The following is a 17,213-nucleotide window of genomic DNA, read 5'->3' as shown; positions in this document are numbered from 1 at the left end:
AAGACAAAAGGCTTGTGTCTATAACACCTCTAGAACTATCCAACCTCAGTAATAAGGAAACGGGTGCAAGATCTGAGCAGGCCAGTCACCAGACAGAGGCAGATGCATGACAAGCACAAGAAAGATGCTCAACGTGGTCAGTCACCAGGGCAACACAAACCGACACCCCCGGGAGATCCCACTTCCCACCCACGGGGACGCTCAAAACACACTCAACACCCAGAACGGACTCTCCCTAGAAAGCCGTGTGGTAGCTCCCAAAGAAGCCAGCGCCGGACCCCCTGCACGTGTGCCCAGGTGATTGGCAACCAACACCTGGCGGCGAAGGTTTAGAGTGGCCCTGTTAACAGCCATGTTCCTCGCTGAGGAATGGATAAGCAGGCCTGGGACAGCCGCAGTGGGGCCACTACCTGCAGGAAGAAGCACGAACTACAGACCCACAAGGGCCAGATCCCAAGTGAACAGCACCAGGTAGAAGACGCCAACCTCCAAAGGCCACGCACACGTGACACCATTTGGACGGTGCTCTGAGAAAGGCAGGAAGACAGGCAGAGAGACCAGCCGAGGGGCTGCTGGGGCTGGGAGTGGGCGGTAACGATGAAGGGGCAGCACAAGGGAGTCTGGGGGCAACGGAGCCATCTGGATGTGGATCGGGGTGGTACACTGCTCCGTGGGTTTTAAAATTAAAACCGGAGGTGAAAAGCCATCTGGAAAGGCTGCGTGCTGTGCAATCCCCACTCGGAGACATTCTAGAAAAGGCATCTATGCAGGCAGTGAAGGGGAGAGGTCACCAGGGGCTGGGGAAGCAAGTTGGTATAACACGGGGGGCTCCTGGGGCAGGGGCCCTCTCCGGCAGGAGCCCGAACGGCGGACGCAGGACCCTGTTGCTTCTGTCCTGTCCTGCAGCACACACGAAGGTACTGAAGGCACCTGCTCAAAACCCACTTACGGATAGCGGTCTGTTCCACGGACCACAGCCCAGTGGGGCAGAAAGGGAAATGAAACCACAAGAGGACAAGTAACACTGAACATGTGTGCACACACCTGCCTGCACATGGGGCCACCCTCCCCCACCACCCAGAGCTGGTACAAGCGGGCACAGGCTTCGGGCGGCTCCTCCGTCGATAAATTCAAGTGAAGGGAGAAAGGGCTGGATCTACTGCTGTTTCAACCTGATGTTTGAACTTTTTCATGATAAACTTCTTTTTTTAAAAAACATTTTATTTATTTATTCCTGAGAGACACAGAGAGAGAGAAAGAGAGAAGCAGAGACACAGGCAGAGGGAGAAGCAGGCTCCGTGCAGGGAACCTGACGTAGGACTCGATCCCGGGACCCCAGGATCACGCCCTGGGCTGAAGGCAGGCGCTAAACCACTGAGCCACCTGGGCAGCCCATGATAAACCTTTCTGAGAGATTCAGAGCGACCGCCTTTCTCCTTAGACACAGAAGGGTGCTGCGTAGGACAATCCTCCGTCAAAGCAGAGGGAGGAGCTGCCAGCACTCGGCGCCCCGGCACCCTGACGACCAAGCCCCAGGACCCGGCCCCCGACCCTCTGGGAGCTACAGGCTGGTCAGGGGCCTGACAGGGAGGTGCCCAGAGCACTGGGGGGAGGGGGGGTGACATGCTGTCTAGCCATACGTGGAGGACACGTGAGACACACACTCAGCAGAGGCTCGGGGCTGGGCAGACTCCGACTCACAGCCGGGGGACAGGAAAGAGCCGGTCACCTGTGGTGGAGAGGGAGCCCGGGTAAGCAGCCAGCAACCCTCCAAGGGAGGCGTGCAGTCTGGTGCCCACAGCAGCATCTGGGTGATGCTCTGAACCACCAGACGTGACGGGTCCGGCGGGGGGGAAGGCGCAGGGAAGCAGGAGGTGAGGGCCGCTGGCCTCCGGGGGACACTCCTCCAGCCCGGGCCTCATGAGCTCTGCTGGAGCTGGCTCCTATCTGTTCCTGATGCGGGAGGTCTCAGGGCCACACTGGGGGGTCTCCACAACCCTCCAAGGGCTCGGACGCCATTTCATCAGGCAGCGACAGCATCCACTCCTGATGAAGCCCCGAGGGTGAAGCCACAGGTGCTACAGTTCTGGTACCAGAAATACAGATAAACGCATTTTCGTAAGGAGAACACCACACAGCAAACGTGGTCAGCAGCCTAAAGCTAACCAGAAAGAACACCCTTCCCTCCTCTAAGCAGACAAAAGCTCGCTTGTCAAATACTCGAACAGGACACAGGTGTGAAGAGCAGGGGTGCCCCAGGCACCGACCACCCCGGGGTGCTGGTGGGAGCGGGAGCCATGCACTAAGTCCCCCTGCTGCGGCCACATGCGCACCCCACTCACTTCTAAAAATAAGAACAGAGCCCCCAAGCCCGCCCAGGAGCCAGGCTCCTCTCTGCAGCACCCTTCCGCCAGCGTGAGCGACGCTGTGATGTGCGCCCTACGGTGCGGCTCACCATGGACCTGAGGGCTTTCCAGAAGTGGTGCTGTGGGGTCAGAGGGCACGCACGCTAACAGAGGTGAGGTACGGACTCCCCTGCACTCCTGCTGTGAGTGAACACCTTCTCAGACAATGCTGACGCCTCTCCACCCGCAGCTGTGGGAAACGGACCGCTTCCGCCTGCCCTCCTCCTCACCCCGAGCCATGGGGGGTGGCACAGGCGGGGGTTCTGGGGAGGCTGGTGCTGGAACACTTATCCCCTTCTTGATCTGGGGGCTGGAGGGGGCTGTGCAGGAAGGACCGGCGAATTCTCCCGCGCGGTTGTTACACTGAGCACAGCCAGGGAAGGAGGCACACTGTGACCCTGGCTGCAACCCCATCCTCTGCGGGCTCATGTTGGGAGAACAGACACGTCCCCACAACTTCAACCTGACCTGCCCGTCACCTGGACGTTGATGCTGCGGGGCTGAGGTCATGTCTGTCTGGATCCTTCCTGCCTCCCTACACGGCCCTCATCAGAAGCGCCCGTGCACAGCCCACACCCCAGAGACAGAGAACTACTGCTGTCCTCCTTGGCTGGGTGACTACAGAGGTCGTGGGGAATGCTGCACAGGGAGTCTCTCTCTTGTCCCCCTGGTTTTCACCCAATCACCGATCCTATCAGTCCAGACTCCTGCACGTTGACTGCTCACAGGTGACATCCCAACACCATGTTACTAAATATTCAAACCAAACAGGAGATGTAGATGCTCCTCCTGGATCCTCACTTGTTCAGAACCATGTTAACAGTCATGTTGCCTCTGGGCTTTACTGTGATGGCTCCTTGCGGAGACCGTGGGGACCCAGCACTGTGTGTTTCCTCGACCCTGCGGCCCCCCAGCTCAGGCGCCCTCCAACCTCCAGCAGCCCCTAATGCCAACCACCCAGCCACATTCACATGTATCAACACACCTTCCTCACATGAGGTCAGCTCTGAGGCAGGCCCGCGTGTCCTTCCAGAAACCCAGGAGGCCACCCCCCCGCTCTGTGTGCGGCCTCTCACAACAGGACCAACACAGGCCAAGAAAACTCACAGCTTTTCCAGCAAACCAGTCCCTGATGCTCCTGAGCACAAAGAACCAGAACACCGGCTCAGCCAACAAGTTGGGACCCAAGTAAAATAAAAGGTGAAAAAGGCTCCCCTCAGATCGCATCCAGGGTGGGCGCTCCGCCTCGCAGGGGAGACACTAATGCCAGAAACCACCTCCGCCAAGCACCCTCTGGGCTCTCGACGCAGGTCCTCAGAGGCAGACAGGCAGCCCAAACAGCTCACAAGCCCAGCTTGTCCCCAAACGCTGCAGGGCCTGTGTGAGGGTAGGAAGGCGGGCACTGCCACTGCCACAGGTGAATGGGGCGTGGGGTGCACGACCAATGAGCCACCTGCTCCTAAGCATACCTACACGCCTCCAGGAGGCTCCGTCTGCCCCAAGACACCAGTTGTGAAGGCTGCCCGCACCGCCTGGCATAGCGCTGATACGCGCATCCCAGTTACCACCACGCCTGGTTCCAAACGGGGGCAGTTCACAGAAATAAACTCACGGGAACCCAAGAGGAGCATATGTAAGGGAAGACGCTGGGCCGGAGCCAGAGCAGAAACCACACAGCCGGCGCCACCTGTCAGGAGCTCAAGCCTGAGGGATGGGGACGTGCAGGCCATCCAACACCAGGCTGAGAGAGAAATGCCACCGGAGGTGCCAGAAGGCCATGTCCTGCAAATGCAGCAGAGACCAGTGAAGACTGTTCCACGGGACAGCTATCCTTGGACCAGCAGGGGCCTGGGGATGGCCTGAGGGTCCATCTAGGGCAAGGGGCAGAGATCCGGAGAGAGTACACCCGCTCTGGCAGGGTGAGTGGGAGGCCACGGCAGCCATCAAAGTGGCAGCCACGCCGGGTGGGAAATCCATGCACACGGAATCCGCAGACTGTGGAGCAGAGGAAGGTCCGGGCCGCCCCGAGTCAGACACGTGGCTGGAGACCAGGGACCAACTACTGAGACTGACAATGAAGGATGCCTTGAAGGCCACTCTGAAATGTGGGCCAGAGAGCAAACTAAAGTTCTACTGAGACAGTGGGAGAATGGAGCACAAGGCACGTGCCATACGCCATCTCTGCCACAGGAATGGTCACTGCACTCGGGGCAGAGCAAGCGGGAGAACCTTGAGCTCTGGACACCACGAGTGTGAGGGCAGACGGCGTCAGACCTGGCTTCACTCTAGGGGAGCGGAGCCTCGGCAGGCAGGCACAGGGAAGGGGTCAGGAGGGCAACAGGAAGGTGGAGTGTGGGCCTGCTCTGGCCAGAGAAGCCACCCGCAGCCCACGCACAGGTGGGGACGGGGGTGGGAATAGGAGGTGGTGAGGGCCCTGTGGGTGCTGCCACCCTGCCAGGGAGCCCGCGGGAAGAACGAGATGGGGAGCAGCCCAGGCGATGACACCCTGCTCTCCTGGGGCTGCACGGCGCAGTCAGCTTTCACTGTGGAGGTTGGGCACATTATGGACCTCGGTGAGAAAAACCACACATTTCCAGTTCTGGGCTTCGGGAAGCACGCACGCGTCCCAAAGCAACAGCGGTGCTCCACAACACAAGCCCTACTTACCCCGCCTGAATGAGCTCATTCAACTTGGTCGCGTTCTTGTCGTCCATACCTTTAAATGGAAAAACAAATAAATGTGACCATGAAGCCCTCAGGAGCAAGATCAGTGAAGGTTTCCTGATTAACTCTCATCAATGTAGGAAGCAAATATCCCAGCTCCTTCCCAGAAGACCCAACAAAGTCTCCCAGAACACAACCCCCCATGTTAGCTGCAGTTCCTCCCACAAAGCCTGGGTGGAGCGTGCCATCCCCACCTGCATGTCCTCTCCACCCACCAAGACTTTCTCGGGGAACCACAACCTGCCTCCACGCAGCTGCTCCTGACCCCCGACTTCCACCACACCGAGCCTCTGCTCCTCCCTAGCCGCCCAGCTCAGATTCCCTTCTCAGGGTCACCACCACATGCTTCTCCTGCTGGGCTCGTGTCATCTGCTGGCCCATTGTGGTCTGCTTTGGGTCCCCAGGTTCCCAGGGTAGGTGAACAAGGACCCAAGACCATACGTGTTCACCAGAGCTGACACCACGTTCCTCTGCACCCTCCCACAGTTGCTGCTGTCCCAAATATGTCCAAGGAAAAACGAAATTACATGTGCAAGAACGTGAGTAACCTGGTAGATGGTGAATGTTTGGAGATCATCGAAAATTTCTTAAACTCTTATGTACTCAGGGATAAAAACAATAAGCCACAAACACAGAGCCAGGCCAAAAACCAAGACAAGGACAAAATCCTTAAAGCAACACAGAAAAGTAATGCATCCCTTCCAGAGCAGCAGAGACACAGCAGCCGGTGGCCTCTCCCCAGGAATGGTGAAGGCCAGAGATAAAGGAACAAATCTTTACAGTGAAGGAAGGAAAAACTGCCCAATCCGAGCTCTCCATCCAGCAAAAACACCTTTCAAGATTGAAGACAACATAAAGCTTTACAAATAATCACTGGAAGAATTCACAGCCACACATGACAAGCATGTGACGAGAAACAGCAAGGCACGTCCTGCAGGCCGCAGGGCAATGGGCCAGATCGAGACGGGCCTCCGGGACAGAAGGCCCAGCAAGGAAGAGGCAGGCGCACAGCCCCGCTCACTGACCGGGGACCCAGCATGGCCCTGCCCCGCACGGTTACGTGACAAAGCAGCACCATCAGCGGGAAGCACAGCAGGGATTCCCAAGTGAAGGCAGGGTCTGCAGGGCCAAGCAAGCGCATGGCCAGAGGGCAGCCTATCCTGGAGGTTCCTGGGCATGTGAGCAGAGATCAAAGGGAAAGCCAAAGGGGATGGAAGGGCCCGTTGGTCCTGCATCTGGCTTGCCGGACAGACAGAAGGTCCAGGAGCTGAGCCACTGAGACTTCAGGGTTTGAGTCACTCGATGGGCACCATGCAAGGAACCACCCTTCAGAGAAAAGCTACCTGAACACGCAGGTGAGGATGGGAGATGGGCCGCTGCGGCAGGAGAAATGAGCTCTGGGTCTAAGATTCAGTCCTGGGGGCAAAGCGTCACCTGTCACTTAGCAGCCAAGGAGATTTTCATCACAACGGAGCCTCCTCAGCCCCTGGGACACCAGCCAGCGCAGTAGCTGCCCTGAGGCTGCACACATGTAGCGTGTGTCTGAGTCCTAGGAACACAGCAGACTCAACGCCCACCGTTTCAGGGTTCATGTTCGTCCAGAGGCCCAGTGTTAAACAAAAGCAGGCTCCGACCACAATTTCTGCACAGTCCAGAAAAGGCTACCAGTATGCAGTCATGAGATGCTGCAGTGTGCAGGGCACCCGGTGTGCCAGCAAGTGACCTGCAAGTGGGGGGCAGGCGGGGCTCAAGTGGGGCCTTGGGGGGGGGCTGAATGTGTGGAGGCCAAGAGGAGCTGGTGGGATGTCACAAGTAGGACTGGCTTCTCTGAGCTGCAGGGTGGCAGGAAGAGGAACAGAAGTCCAAGTACAGAGGCCCCTGGGCCGGGGTCCCAGTGCTGCCCAGTGGGGTGACGGTAAGCCGCCCAAGGTCAGGGAGCAGGCCAGCCTCACGAGGACTCAGGCAGGCTGGGAGAGCGAGGAGAAGCCACTAGCAGTGGCCAGGGGCAGTAAGTGCCTGTACACCACTCACACTGGGAGCACTCCACGACAGGCCAGCAAGTGACAAATAAGTGCTCAGACCACAGGAAGGACTGGGTTGGAAGCCAGGCCACCTGTAGGGTTTTTGCCTGCTTCTAGGCTAGCGTGTGCAGAGCAGCCCTCAAACGCCCTCCCTCCTGGTCCCTCTGCTGATTCCACACCCCCCGCCCTGCTGCCCACTCTGAGCAGTGGCATTCTGCTGGGTGACCAGGGAGGAGACAGCTTATGACTCTGTCACATGGTCTCACTGGGCCTCTGGAGTGACCCTGTGGGTAAGCACCCTTCCGCCATGTGACGGTGCCCAGTGGCACCTGCATAGACAAGGGCACCCCTTGCCTGGGGTCACACGGGGAGGCGAGGTAGGCCACTAAGTGGTTGGTGCCCCTGGAAAGCCAGAGCATGCCTACGTTAGTTACAGGACACAAGCTGAGGGACATATGGGGAGTAGCCCAGATCATTCCAAGCACCAGTGTCACACAAGACCAAAGGTGAGGCTCATCTATCTCATCAACAGCCCCAAGGGGGCACCACAGGTATACCTAGGACCACATCCCCACCTGGCACCCTGAACACAGGCAGCTGCTAGGTAAGACCATAGTGCCTGCGACATAAATGCTAAACACATCAGGTGGTGACAGGACTGTGGGCATGCAGAACAATGTCCCTGGGCTCAAGTGACATGGGATGAAGGGTCAGGGCCCTGCCAGGATGCCTGCAGTCAGATGCTGAGTAAGAGAAAGTGCACTCGTGGGGTGGGGCACACAGGTGGGGCCGCTGTCTGCGACAGGTAAGTCTCATGAAGGTGCAGGCATGCAGAGGCTCAGGTGCTCTTCAACTCCCTGCTCCCTAAAATGTTTTCAAGATTCAAGCTGGAGGGAGAAGAGCTGTGGCATCAAAGACCCAATAGTGACAGGAGAGCAGGCCCTGCCAGGAGGAGCCGTGAGCATTCCGGAAACCGCGACACGTCCCCAGCCACGAGCACTGCAGGAGCCCTGGCGCCCCATACTCACAGCCCCCGACCTTCTTCCGCAGCTCGCCGTAGCAGATCAGACCGTACAGCTCCTGGGACGACTTCTTCAGCCCACGGGAGAACACTGAAACACCAAGAAGGGACAGAGCTTTAGAAGGGGAAGACGTCCCCGCCGGGCCGACCAGCTCGGGCACAGGAGGGCAGGGGCACGTGAGCGCTGTTCGTCCCGTGGTTCCGACCACCGCACGTGCCTCCCAGGACGGCAACCCCGGGCGAAACGAAGTGAGGCGCGCACACAGGAACACAATTTTTCAAAATGAGAAGTTAGATTAGAAAACTGGGCTGACGCCAGAAAATGCTAACGGGCAGAGGGCTGCCCCGGGAGGAGCCTGGGAGGCCAGCGGGGCCACAGGAGGTGGGCTGAGACCATCTCCCTCCGAACACAGAACCACCCAACCTCTGTGTGAGGCCGGAGGCCTGTGACCATGGAAGCGGACGTGTCACACCATCTCTGATCACTGATGACCCCCCTGAGGCCAGACGGAGGAGGAACGGCAGCCCCAGCCCTCACGGTACCGGTATCCACTCTCCCCTGCTCCTCAGCAACAGATGCACCTCACTCAGGAAGCAACGAATCCAGGTCAGACGGTGCACATCCCAGCCTGCCCTGCGGCTAGATGGGGCTGCACCACTAAGTCCTGGCCTCTAGAGTGATCAGGAGACTTCCAGAAGCTCCCAAAATGACTGAAGACTGACTGAGGACAAATGTGTCCTTTGGCACCCCGGTCTTGCCCACGGAGCCATCCTGGACCAAGCACTGTGCTGGGCATGGCAGAGTGGCAAGAGGGCAGGCCCTGAGTCCCCAGTGACCGCACTGGACCTCCTATCTGACGTCTCTGCCACAGGAGAACCAATCTCTCTGTGCAGAAGACCACGATGCTTTGAGGTCCGTGTTACCTGAAGCCAAACCTGAGTGCCGTCCGCCGGCGCAGGCCCAGCCCAGTCCGGCGCCTTCTCCACCACTTCACAGAGCAGTGACCCGTGCTGCCGTCCCTCCCGTCCTCACAACTGCTCTCTCTGGCTTCTCCCCAGAGAGCCCTTTTCAAACTCCTAACACTCAGGTGTGATGAAATCACCAGAAAAGGAAAACAAAAGTTCATTAGCAAATGGAAAATAAAATTTTGTCTATCATAAATAAATAAATACATCTTTAAAAAAAGGAGGGGGGAATCCCTGGGTGGCTCAGCGGCTTAGCAACTGCCTCTGGCTCAAGGGGTGACCCCGGAGTCCCAGGATCGAGTCCCACGTCAGGCTCCCGGCATGGGGCCTGCTTCTCCCTCCTCCTGTGTCTCTGCCTCTCTCTCTCTGTCTCTCATGAATAAATAAAGTCTTTAAATAAATAAATAAATAAACTCCTCTCCATTGTGCGATTTACCCAAAGAAAGTGTTTCCAAAGGAAAGTGCTATGTGAACGGGTACATCCACAAGTGCACAGTGTAAGGCCACCAAAGGGACCTGCTGGTCCAAAAGGAAAGGTAAAATTTATTCACCTGTAGCAACATCAAACTCAACAAATTAACGTTCCACAGGAAGCATAGAGAAATTCCACAGCAGCATAAAAAGGTGGCACACCCGGGGGGGGGGGGGGGAGGGGGGGGCGCTGTGCTGAGATGGTGGAGGGTGTCTGGGAAGAAGGAGAGGTCTCAGCTCCCACTGACTGTCTGGGGGATCCCAGGCAGGGACGTCCACAAATAAGCGTGGGTTTTCTTGTCTGCCCTGAGGGTGACATGCTCAGTGACAGGCCCCCGTCAGGCAGAAGCAGGGGCAGGGAAGGATTCAGGGAGGGATTTCTGGGAAGAGAACACAGCTCCGCCTGGGGAGGGAGCAGGGTGAGGGAGGTTGATCAGCAGGGGGTACAGTGCAAGTACACATGAGGGTGGAGACCCTATTCCTGCCCGCCCACAGGTCAGGAGGAGAACACCTGGTGGAGCCGCAGGAGGGGCTCAGGCAAGGAAGCAGCCCGGCAGATGCACACCTGGTGCCCATCTCATGGCATGAGGGGGAGGGTGGGACCAGACAGCAGGGGACAGCGATGATCTAGAATAAGAGCAAGGGGGACCAGGTGGTGAGGAGAGACCAGAACAGCTCTGAGGTACAACCAGCAAGACTCTGGTGACAGATGTCCACAAAGGTTCAAAGGGACATACATTCAGGTGACAGTGTCAGGTAACAACTGTGAGCATTCGGAGCTTGAGCAGCCCTGTCCCCAAGGGCTCCCACACAGGCTGGTGGCAGTGAGAAAGATTTCTTTAGGGCAGGAGTCGGCACACTATGGCTCACAGGTCAACGCAGCCCAGGACCTGTTTCTGAAGGAAGGGTTTGTGGAACACACCAATGCATACCTGCTTACCCTTTGTCTACAAATGAGCTAAAACAGCAGAGCGCAACAAGTTCCACAGACTGCAAACCCCAAAGCCAAGATATTTGCCATCTGATCCTTCAAAGAAAGAGACAGCTCGAATCGTGCTCTCTGGACCTTTCTCACGTGCTGGCGTGCTGACCCGCCAGGGAGCCAGGGAGGAGGCAGACAGGTCAGCCTAGGTGGTGCTGGCATACACGTGCCTGAGGGTCACCAAAGAGGCCAAGAGTGCACCCACAGGTGGGGCTGAGGCAGAAACACAGGAGATCATCAAGGGCAGGCACGAACAGCACATGACAAAGGTTCAAAGGGAGTGACAGGCCTCAGCCATCAGAGTTGTTCTCTATCACAACTTACATTATTTTACGAGGAGTGTCAGAAACAAGAGAAGTTTGTAGAAGCAAATGTCTGGAATGACCAAGCTATGAGTGAAGTTGTAGAAACGAAGAGTTAACATAAAGAAATATGATCAATGACTGAGTGGCAGGTGTGACGTGGCAATACCTCCCCTGAGGACAGAGGCTGGTTGGGTAGGCTGCTGCGGGCGGGAGGGTGTTGACCCAGACTTGTGAACTGAAAACAGATCACTCGAGCCTGACTTCAAACCCAGACAAGAGCTCTGGGAAAGCTAGCCCTCCACCCCAGCCCACCACACACGGGCCACACACGGGCCATGCCCAACCCTCACCCCAAGGAGCCCCTGCTTGGGAGAGAAAGGTAGGCACCAGAGGGGCCCTATTCTGGCTGGCCAGGACCTATGGTCTGCTTTTCCTTGTCGACTGTGGGGCCCTCCCCTCCAAGGGTGGGACACAGGCCCAGAGTGAGCCAGGGACCTAGAAGCACCGGCACCCAGGGCCATTAGAAATAAGTGCGGCTTCCTCACAATTCAGTTTAAGCGATGGATCCTAGGCATTCCACCAGCCAAAGGACCATGAGGCAGGGAAATCCCTGGCCATGTGGCTGGGAGAGCACAATGCCAGAGGGTGTGTCTTGTGGGTTTGCTGGAAACCAGCTCCTGACCAGCAGCCAACCACACCTGCCACCTTCCCAGGAGCCAAGTCTGAGCACACTCACCATTATCAAAGTCAATGTACTTGGTGATCTTGTGCCACGTGCGGTAATAGAAGTGCCGGACCTGCTCCTTGTTCTTCACCATGCTCGCGGGCTTGCCTTTCTTCTTGTACTTGAGTGCAATGTTGTTCTGAATGGCTTCAAAGTCTTTCCCATGCTGCAAAATTAAGTCCACATTAAAAGCACAAAGGTTACAACAAGGCAGTCTTCTGTACAACACAGACGCTTCCCGATAAAGGAGAAGGGAAAGGGAGCCCACCGTGGTCAAGCCAATGTCCTTGACGGCTCTTGTGCATGAACTTCAGCCTCACCTCCCTAGAACCTTGGTTTCAACTCAAGTAACGGATAAAGCAACAGCAGAATCTGAGGAATAAATCTATTGTAACAAGGCAAGGACTCAGGAGCAGGAGGACACAGTGCTCATCATGCAGACGAAAGGGGCTTAACGCCCATAGTTGCCTAGAGACCACAAACCAAGACAGCTCCATGAAGATAATCATGGCAACACACAACACAAACCATAAAGAGCTAAGAGTATGCTATTCCTGGCCTCCTAAAGCAATACATCAACTGTTCAGAGATGCCCTTACTGCTTCCATCAGAGAAAATGTATCCTATATTCAAATAGGGAGAGGAAATATAAACAGTAAGAGAACCACACAGACTATGCTCTGAATACATTCATGGGCCACCTGTTCCTTCAACACATCCACGTAGGAGCTGAGTTCTTGTGAGATTTTCAGAATGGAATCGGTGTTCCAAAGAACAAAGTCACCACCAGGATTCTTCAGGAGCTGCTGACATTCCATCAAAGCCAAGACAGATGTCCAGGGGAGGGCCCAGAGGTGACAGCACCCGGACACCACGAGCACCCCCAGCACCCATATCTTGGTTTTTAAATCCCATTCCCAAAAGGAAGCGGGGTCCCTAGAAGAGATGGGAGCAGAGAAAGTACCAGTGAGTCTGGAATATCTTGCTATGCCAGAAAGTAGGCAAGTGAAATGCTTGCAGCACGAGAAGAGCATGTGGGAAGGATACAGGAGCCAACCAGAGGAGGCTCCCAGTGGCCAAATCTGCAGTCATCTGGGCAAGAAAATGGACAATGATATGAATAGATTGTGACACAGAACAACCTATATACCCAAGTCCATACAGATAAAAACAAACCACTGAATTCCTACCTAAATAAGGGAGAAGGGAGAGCTGTTTCTTGCACAGGATCTCTAATTAATAAGTACAGAAAGAATGATGGAGTCAGAAAATCGCCAATGGGCAAATGGTATACTAATATTATTTCAGGTAAGAAGTCGCATGATTACTAAAGTCAGTGTAAGAAAAAATGAGAAACAGAATATTTACATAGTCTAAAAGTAAAAGAAAAAAAAACAGATTAGTAAGTACAAGACCTGGCAGGTGTCACCTGAAAGCAGTGATCGAGGTTCAGACCACCAGACAGAATGGAGCACAGCATGCGCTCTGTACAGGATGTGCTCAGGACAGCCTGGCACTCCTGTGGTACTCTTGACAAAAATGCAAAATGTACATTTAATCATTAGTTAACCTCAGAGAAGCTCAAACTGAGGGGTATTTCACAACCTAACAGACCAGGAGTCTTCAAAAGTATCAAGGTCGGGGCCCCAGGGTGGCTCAGTCACTTAAGGTTCTGCCTTCAGCTCACATCACGATCCCCTAGCATGGAGCCCCAGGGAGCCTGCTTCTCCCTTGACCCCTAGTAATGCATACTCTCTCAGTCTTTCTGCCTTGCTCACAGTTTCTCTTTCAGATAAATAAAATCTTGGGGGGAAAAAAAAGTGTCAAGATCTCATATGAAAAAATGCTCAACATCTCTCGGCATCAGGGAAATACAAATCAAAACCACAATGGGTACCTCCTCACAGCAGTCAGAATGGCTAAAATGAACACAATAAATAAATAAATAAATAAATAAATAAATAAATAAATAAATAAATAATAAAATGAACAAGTCATGAAATAACATGTTGGTGAGGAGGTGGAGAAAGGGGAACCCTCTTTTTTAAAAAAAAAAAAGATTTTATTTACTTATTCATGAGAGACACAGAGAGAGAGGCAGAGACACAGGCAGAGGGAGAAGCAGGCTCCCTGCAGGGAGTTCCCTGCAGGGAACTCGATGTGGGACTCGATCCCAGGACCCCAGGATCAAGACTGGAGCCAAAAGCAGACGCTTAACCACTGAGCCACTGAGGTGCCCCAAAGGGGAGCCCTCTTATACTGCTAGTGGGAATGCAAGCTTGTGCAGCTACTCAAAAAACAGTATGGAAGTTCCTCAAACAGTAAAAAACAGAGCTACCCTACAACCCAGCAATGGTACTACTAGGTATTTACCCACATGATAGAAGCGGAATGATCCAAAGGGGCACCTGTACCCCAATGTTTTATAGCAACAATGTCCACAAGAGCCAAACTATGGAAAGAAGCCAGATGTCCATCAACTGATGAATGGATAAAAAAGATGCAATATATATATTCCATACTAAGAAATGATACTCAGCCATCAAAAAATGAAATCTTGCTATTTTCAACAACATGGATGGAGCTGGAGAGTATTACGTTAAGCAAAATGAGTCAGTCAGAAAAAGACAACTATCATATGGTTTCACTCCTATGTGGAGTTTAAGAAACAAAACAGATGAACATAGGAGATGGGAAAAAAATTAAATAAGATAAAAACAGAGAGAGAGGCAAACCATAAGAAACTCTTAACTCCAGGAAAGAAACAGGGTTGCTGGATGGGAGGTGAGTGAGGTGATGGGCATTAAAGACAGCACATGGTGTAATGATCACTAGGTGTTTATGCAACCGATGAATCACTAATTTCTACTTCTGAAACTAACGGTATATTTTACTTAAACTGAATTTAAGTAAAATATTTTTAAGTTGTCAAGCTCTTAGGAGACAGAAAAAAGGAGGTGGAGATTGAGGGCCTGTCCCCAGGTAGAGGGCTCAGGAGTCATGTCCACTGAAACCAGAATGGACATCAGCGGGAACACCACCTAAACCTGAGTAAGGCCCACAGGTCAATAAATGCTACGGTATCCACACCCAATCTCCTCATTAAGCTGGTCACACAGGTTATGTAAACATTGGTAGAGGGCATAGGGAATTCTCTATACTCTTTCTACAACTTTTTCCAAGTTTGAAACTTTTTTTTAAAATTAATTAATTAATTTATTTATGATAGTCACACAGAGAGAGGCAGAGACATAGGCAGAGGGAGAAGCAGGCTCCATGCACCGGGAGCCCGACGTGGGATTCGATTCCAGGTCTCCAGGATCCCGCCCTGGGCCAAAGGCAGGTGCCAAACCGCTGCGCCACCCAGGGATCCCTGAGTTTGAAACTTTTTAAAAAATTATTTATCTATTTATTCATGAGACACACCGAGAGAAAAGCAGAGACAGGCAGAGAGAGAAGCAGGCTCCTCCTTGCAGGGAGACAGACCCGGGACTCAATCCCAGGACTTGGGATCACGACCTGAGCCAAAGGCACTCAACCACTGAGTCACCCAGGTGTCCCTGAAACAGTTTTAAAATGAAAACTTAAAGTATATAAAAAAAAAAAAAAGGAAGGAATTAAAATTTTCAGTATTAGAAAAATAAAAAATAAATAAAAAGATGTCTTAAATGCCTTCCTCTGGGTGTCCCCTCCCCCACAGACCCTCCCTCAGGCCTAGATCAGAGTCCTGGCAGAGCAAGCGCAGACAGCCTCTCCATCCCTCAGGTCCTCTCTGCAGCAGCGCACGAAACCCAGACAGGTGCACACACTTGCTAGGCTGGGACCAGAATCTGGGTTTTGTGATTCTCAAACTACGCTGCCTTCTGAATTCTTGTGGTGTTAGTTGGCGTAGGCTTCCTGACAGCCCAACGTTTTCTGTTCCTACTACATTTCCCTAATCAGATCGTCAGCCCTTAAGGGGGACTTCTCTGCCTCCTAGCACTCCTGTAGTGCTCTGATGCAGACAAGCCATTAGCAATTATCCACCTGGTGAGAAGCACGCATGTAGGGCTGTGAGGCAGGAACCACAGACATAAGAAGAAAAACGGAATCAGCGATGGGCTTAGTGAGGAACCGCCATTGAAACAGAGTAGGGAGATGTTGAGGATGGTGTCAGTGCAGGTGCTCGGCCCGCTGGCCTCCCCACCAGCTCCCTGTCATGGGGGCCACGACCCACACCCCAGCCACAGTAGAGTCTGGAATAGGCCTGGCCCACCTGAGGCCTTCCTAGAGCTGTCCCACCTGGAGTGGGGAGTGTGGTGGCACTCTTTTTTTTTTTTTAAGATTATTTATTTATTTATTCATAGACACACAGAGAGAGAGGCAGAGACACAGGCAGAGGGAGAAGCAGGCTCCATGCAAGAAGCCCGACGTGGGACTCGATCCTGGGTCTCCAGGATCACACCCCAGGACGCAGGCAGCACCAAACCGCTGCACCACCGGGGCTGCCCTGGGGTGGCACTCTTGTCCCAGAGAAGGGTCTGCAACAGGAGGCAGTAAGCACTACAGTGTCACCCTCCACAAACGGGGTGACAGAGGCTCCATGACATCGTTGCAGGCCCTGCATCCCATCGGGCTTGACATAGTCCCTCCGTCTTGTCTGTAGGTCAGGACAGCTGTTCCATCCCTTGTGCCTCTCTGCACTCTGAGCTGGGTGTGTCACCTGAAGCACAGTCGAGTCAGATGTGGGTACCAAAAAGGCAGGGATGGGCAGCATATACGCGGCGGCAGAGCAGAGCTTATCAGCCCTGCATCCAGACCCCACCAGCAGCCTGTGGCAACTCAGTGAGACACACAAGAGTGTCAGCTGTAGGGCCCGAGCCCGTGTCCTTGCAGGGGCACATGCCCACACACGACACGTGAGCGACAGCACTAACTGTGGAGCACAGTAAGTGACCACAAGGGTCCGTTATTGTTAATTAAGGATCAGGAAACCTCAAACACCTACCTGGCTAAAAATGTCAAACAAGAAGCTGGCCCAGTGGGCAGGGAATGAACTAATTTACCTGAAGAAAGGTAGGGCAGGTCACTGATGCGGAATCCTTCCCTCACTTTTAATCAACAAGCACACCTCTGGCCTGCATTCTGCACCCAGAGCCCCACAGAGCCCCACTCTTCCCAGGAAGGAAGGGCTGCACCAAGCAGCAGAGCTGTCAGGGGAGCATCAGCCGCACAGTGTGAACACAGTCGTGGGGCCCCCAGTGCTCTATGCCTGATGGCAACTTCGAGAGGCAGTGTGGGGCCGTAACTATACAAAACAGCCGCCCTGCTCTACTTTCAAACTGTCCGAGGGAAGAAAGGGAACACATCTGAACTTGTTTGCAGGACTCTGCACCTACTGGGAAAGCTTTGGATACACGCTTCACTGCCTCCCTGCACGCCTGAGTCCAGGGGCACTGCCAGACGGGCCTCCTGCGATCGGGACGGCAGAACCAAAGCATGGGGCCCCAAAAGGAACAAGGAAGCCTCAGGAATATTCTGACAGCAGCACTGAATTCTAGCCCCTCACCTTTTCTCACCTCTCCCTGGATATTTCAGAGCATCAATTCCAAACC

The 17,213-nt window shown here is 54.2% G+C and overlaps 1 protein-coding gene across 1 annotated transcript in view; it reads right to left on the bottom strand.

Moving 5' to 3' along the window:
- CRAMP1 (cramped chromatin regulator homolog 1) overlaps window positions 1-17,213 on the bottom strand; it is a 55,407-nt gene that overhangs the window by 24,496 nt on the left and 13,698 nt on the right. Inside the window, 3 exon segments of the mRNA XM_055339213.1 lie at window positions 5,073-5,121; window positions 8,179-8,262; window positions 11,632-11,785. Of these exon segments, the coding sequence (XP_055195188.1) occupies window positions 5,073-5,121; window positions 8,179-8,262; window positions 11,632-11,785 (287 nt within the window).

This window comes from Nyctereutes procyonoides, unplaced genomic scaffold (genome assembly GCF_905146905.1).
Source record: "Nyctereutes procyonoides isolate TBG_1078 unplaced genomic scaffold, NYPRO_anot_genome, whole genome shotgun sequence".
Classification (NCBI taxonomy): Eukaryota; Metazoa; Chordata; class Mammalia; order Carnivora; family Canidae; genus Nyctereutes; species Nyctereutes procyonoides.
Note: the sequence above shows the minus strand (reverse complement) of the source record. Positions and strands in the feature narration are given on the sequence as shown.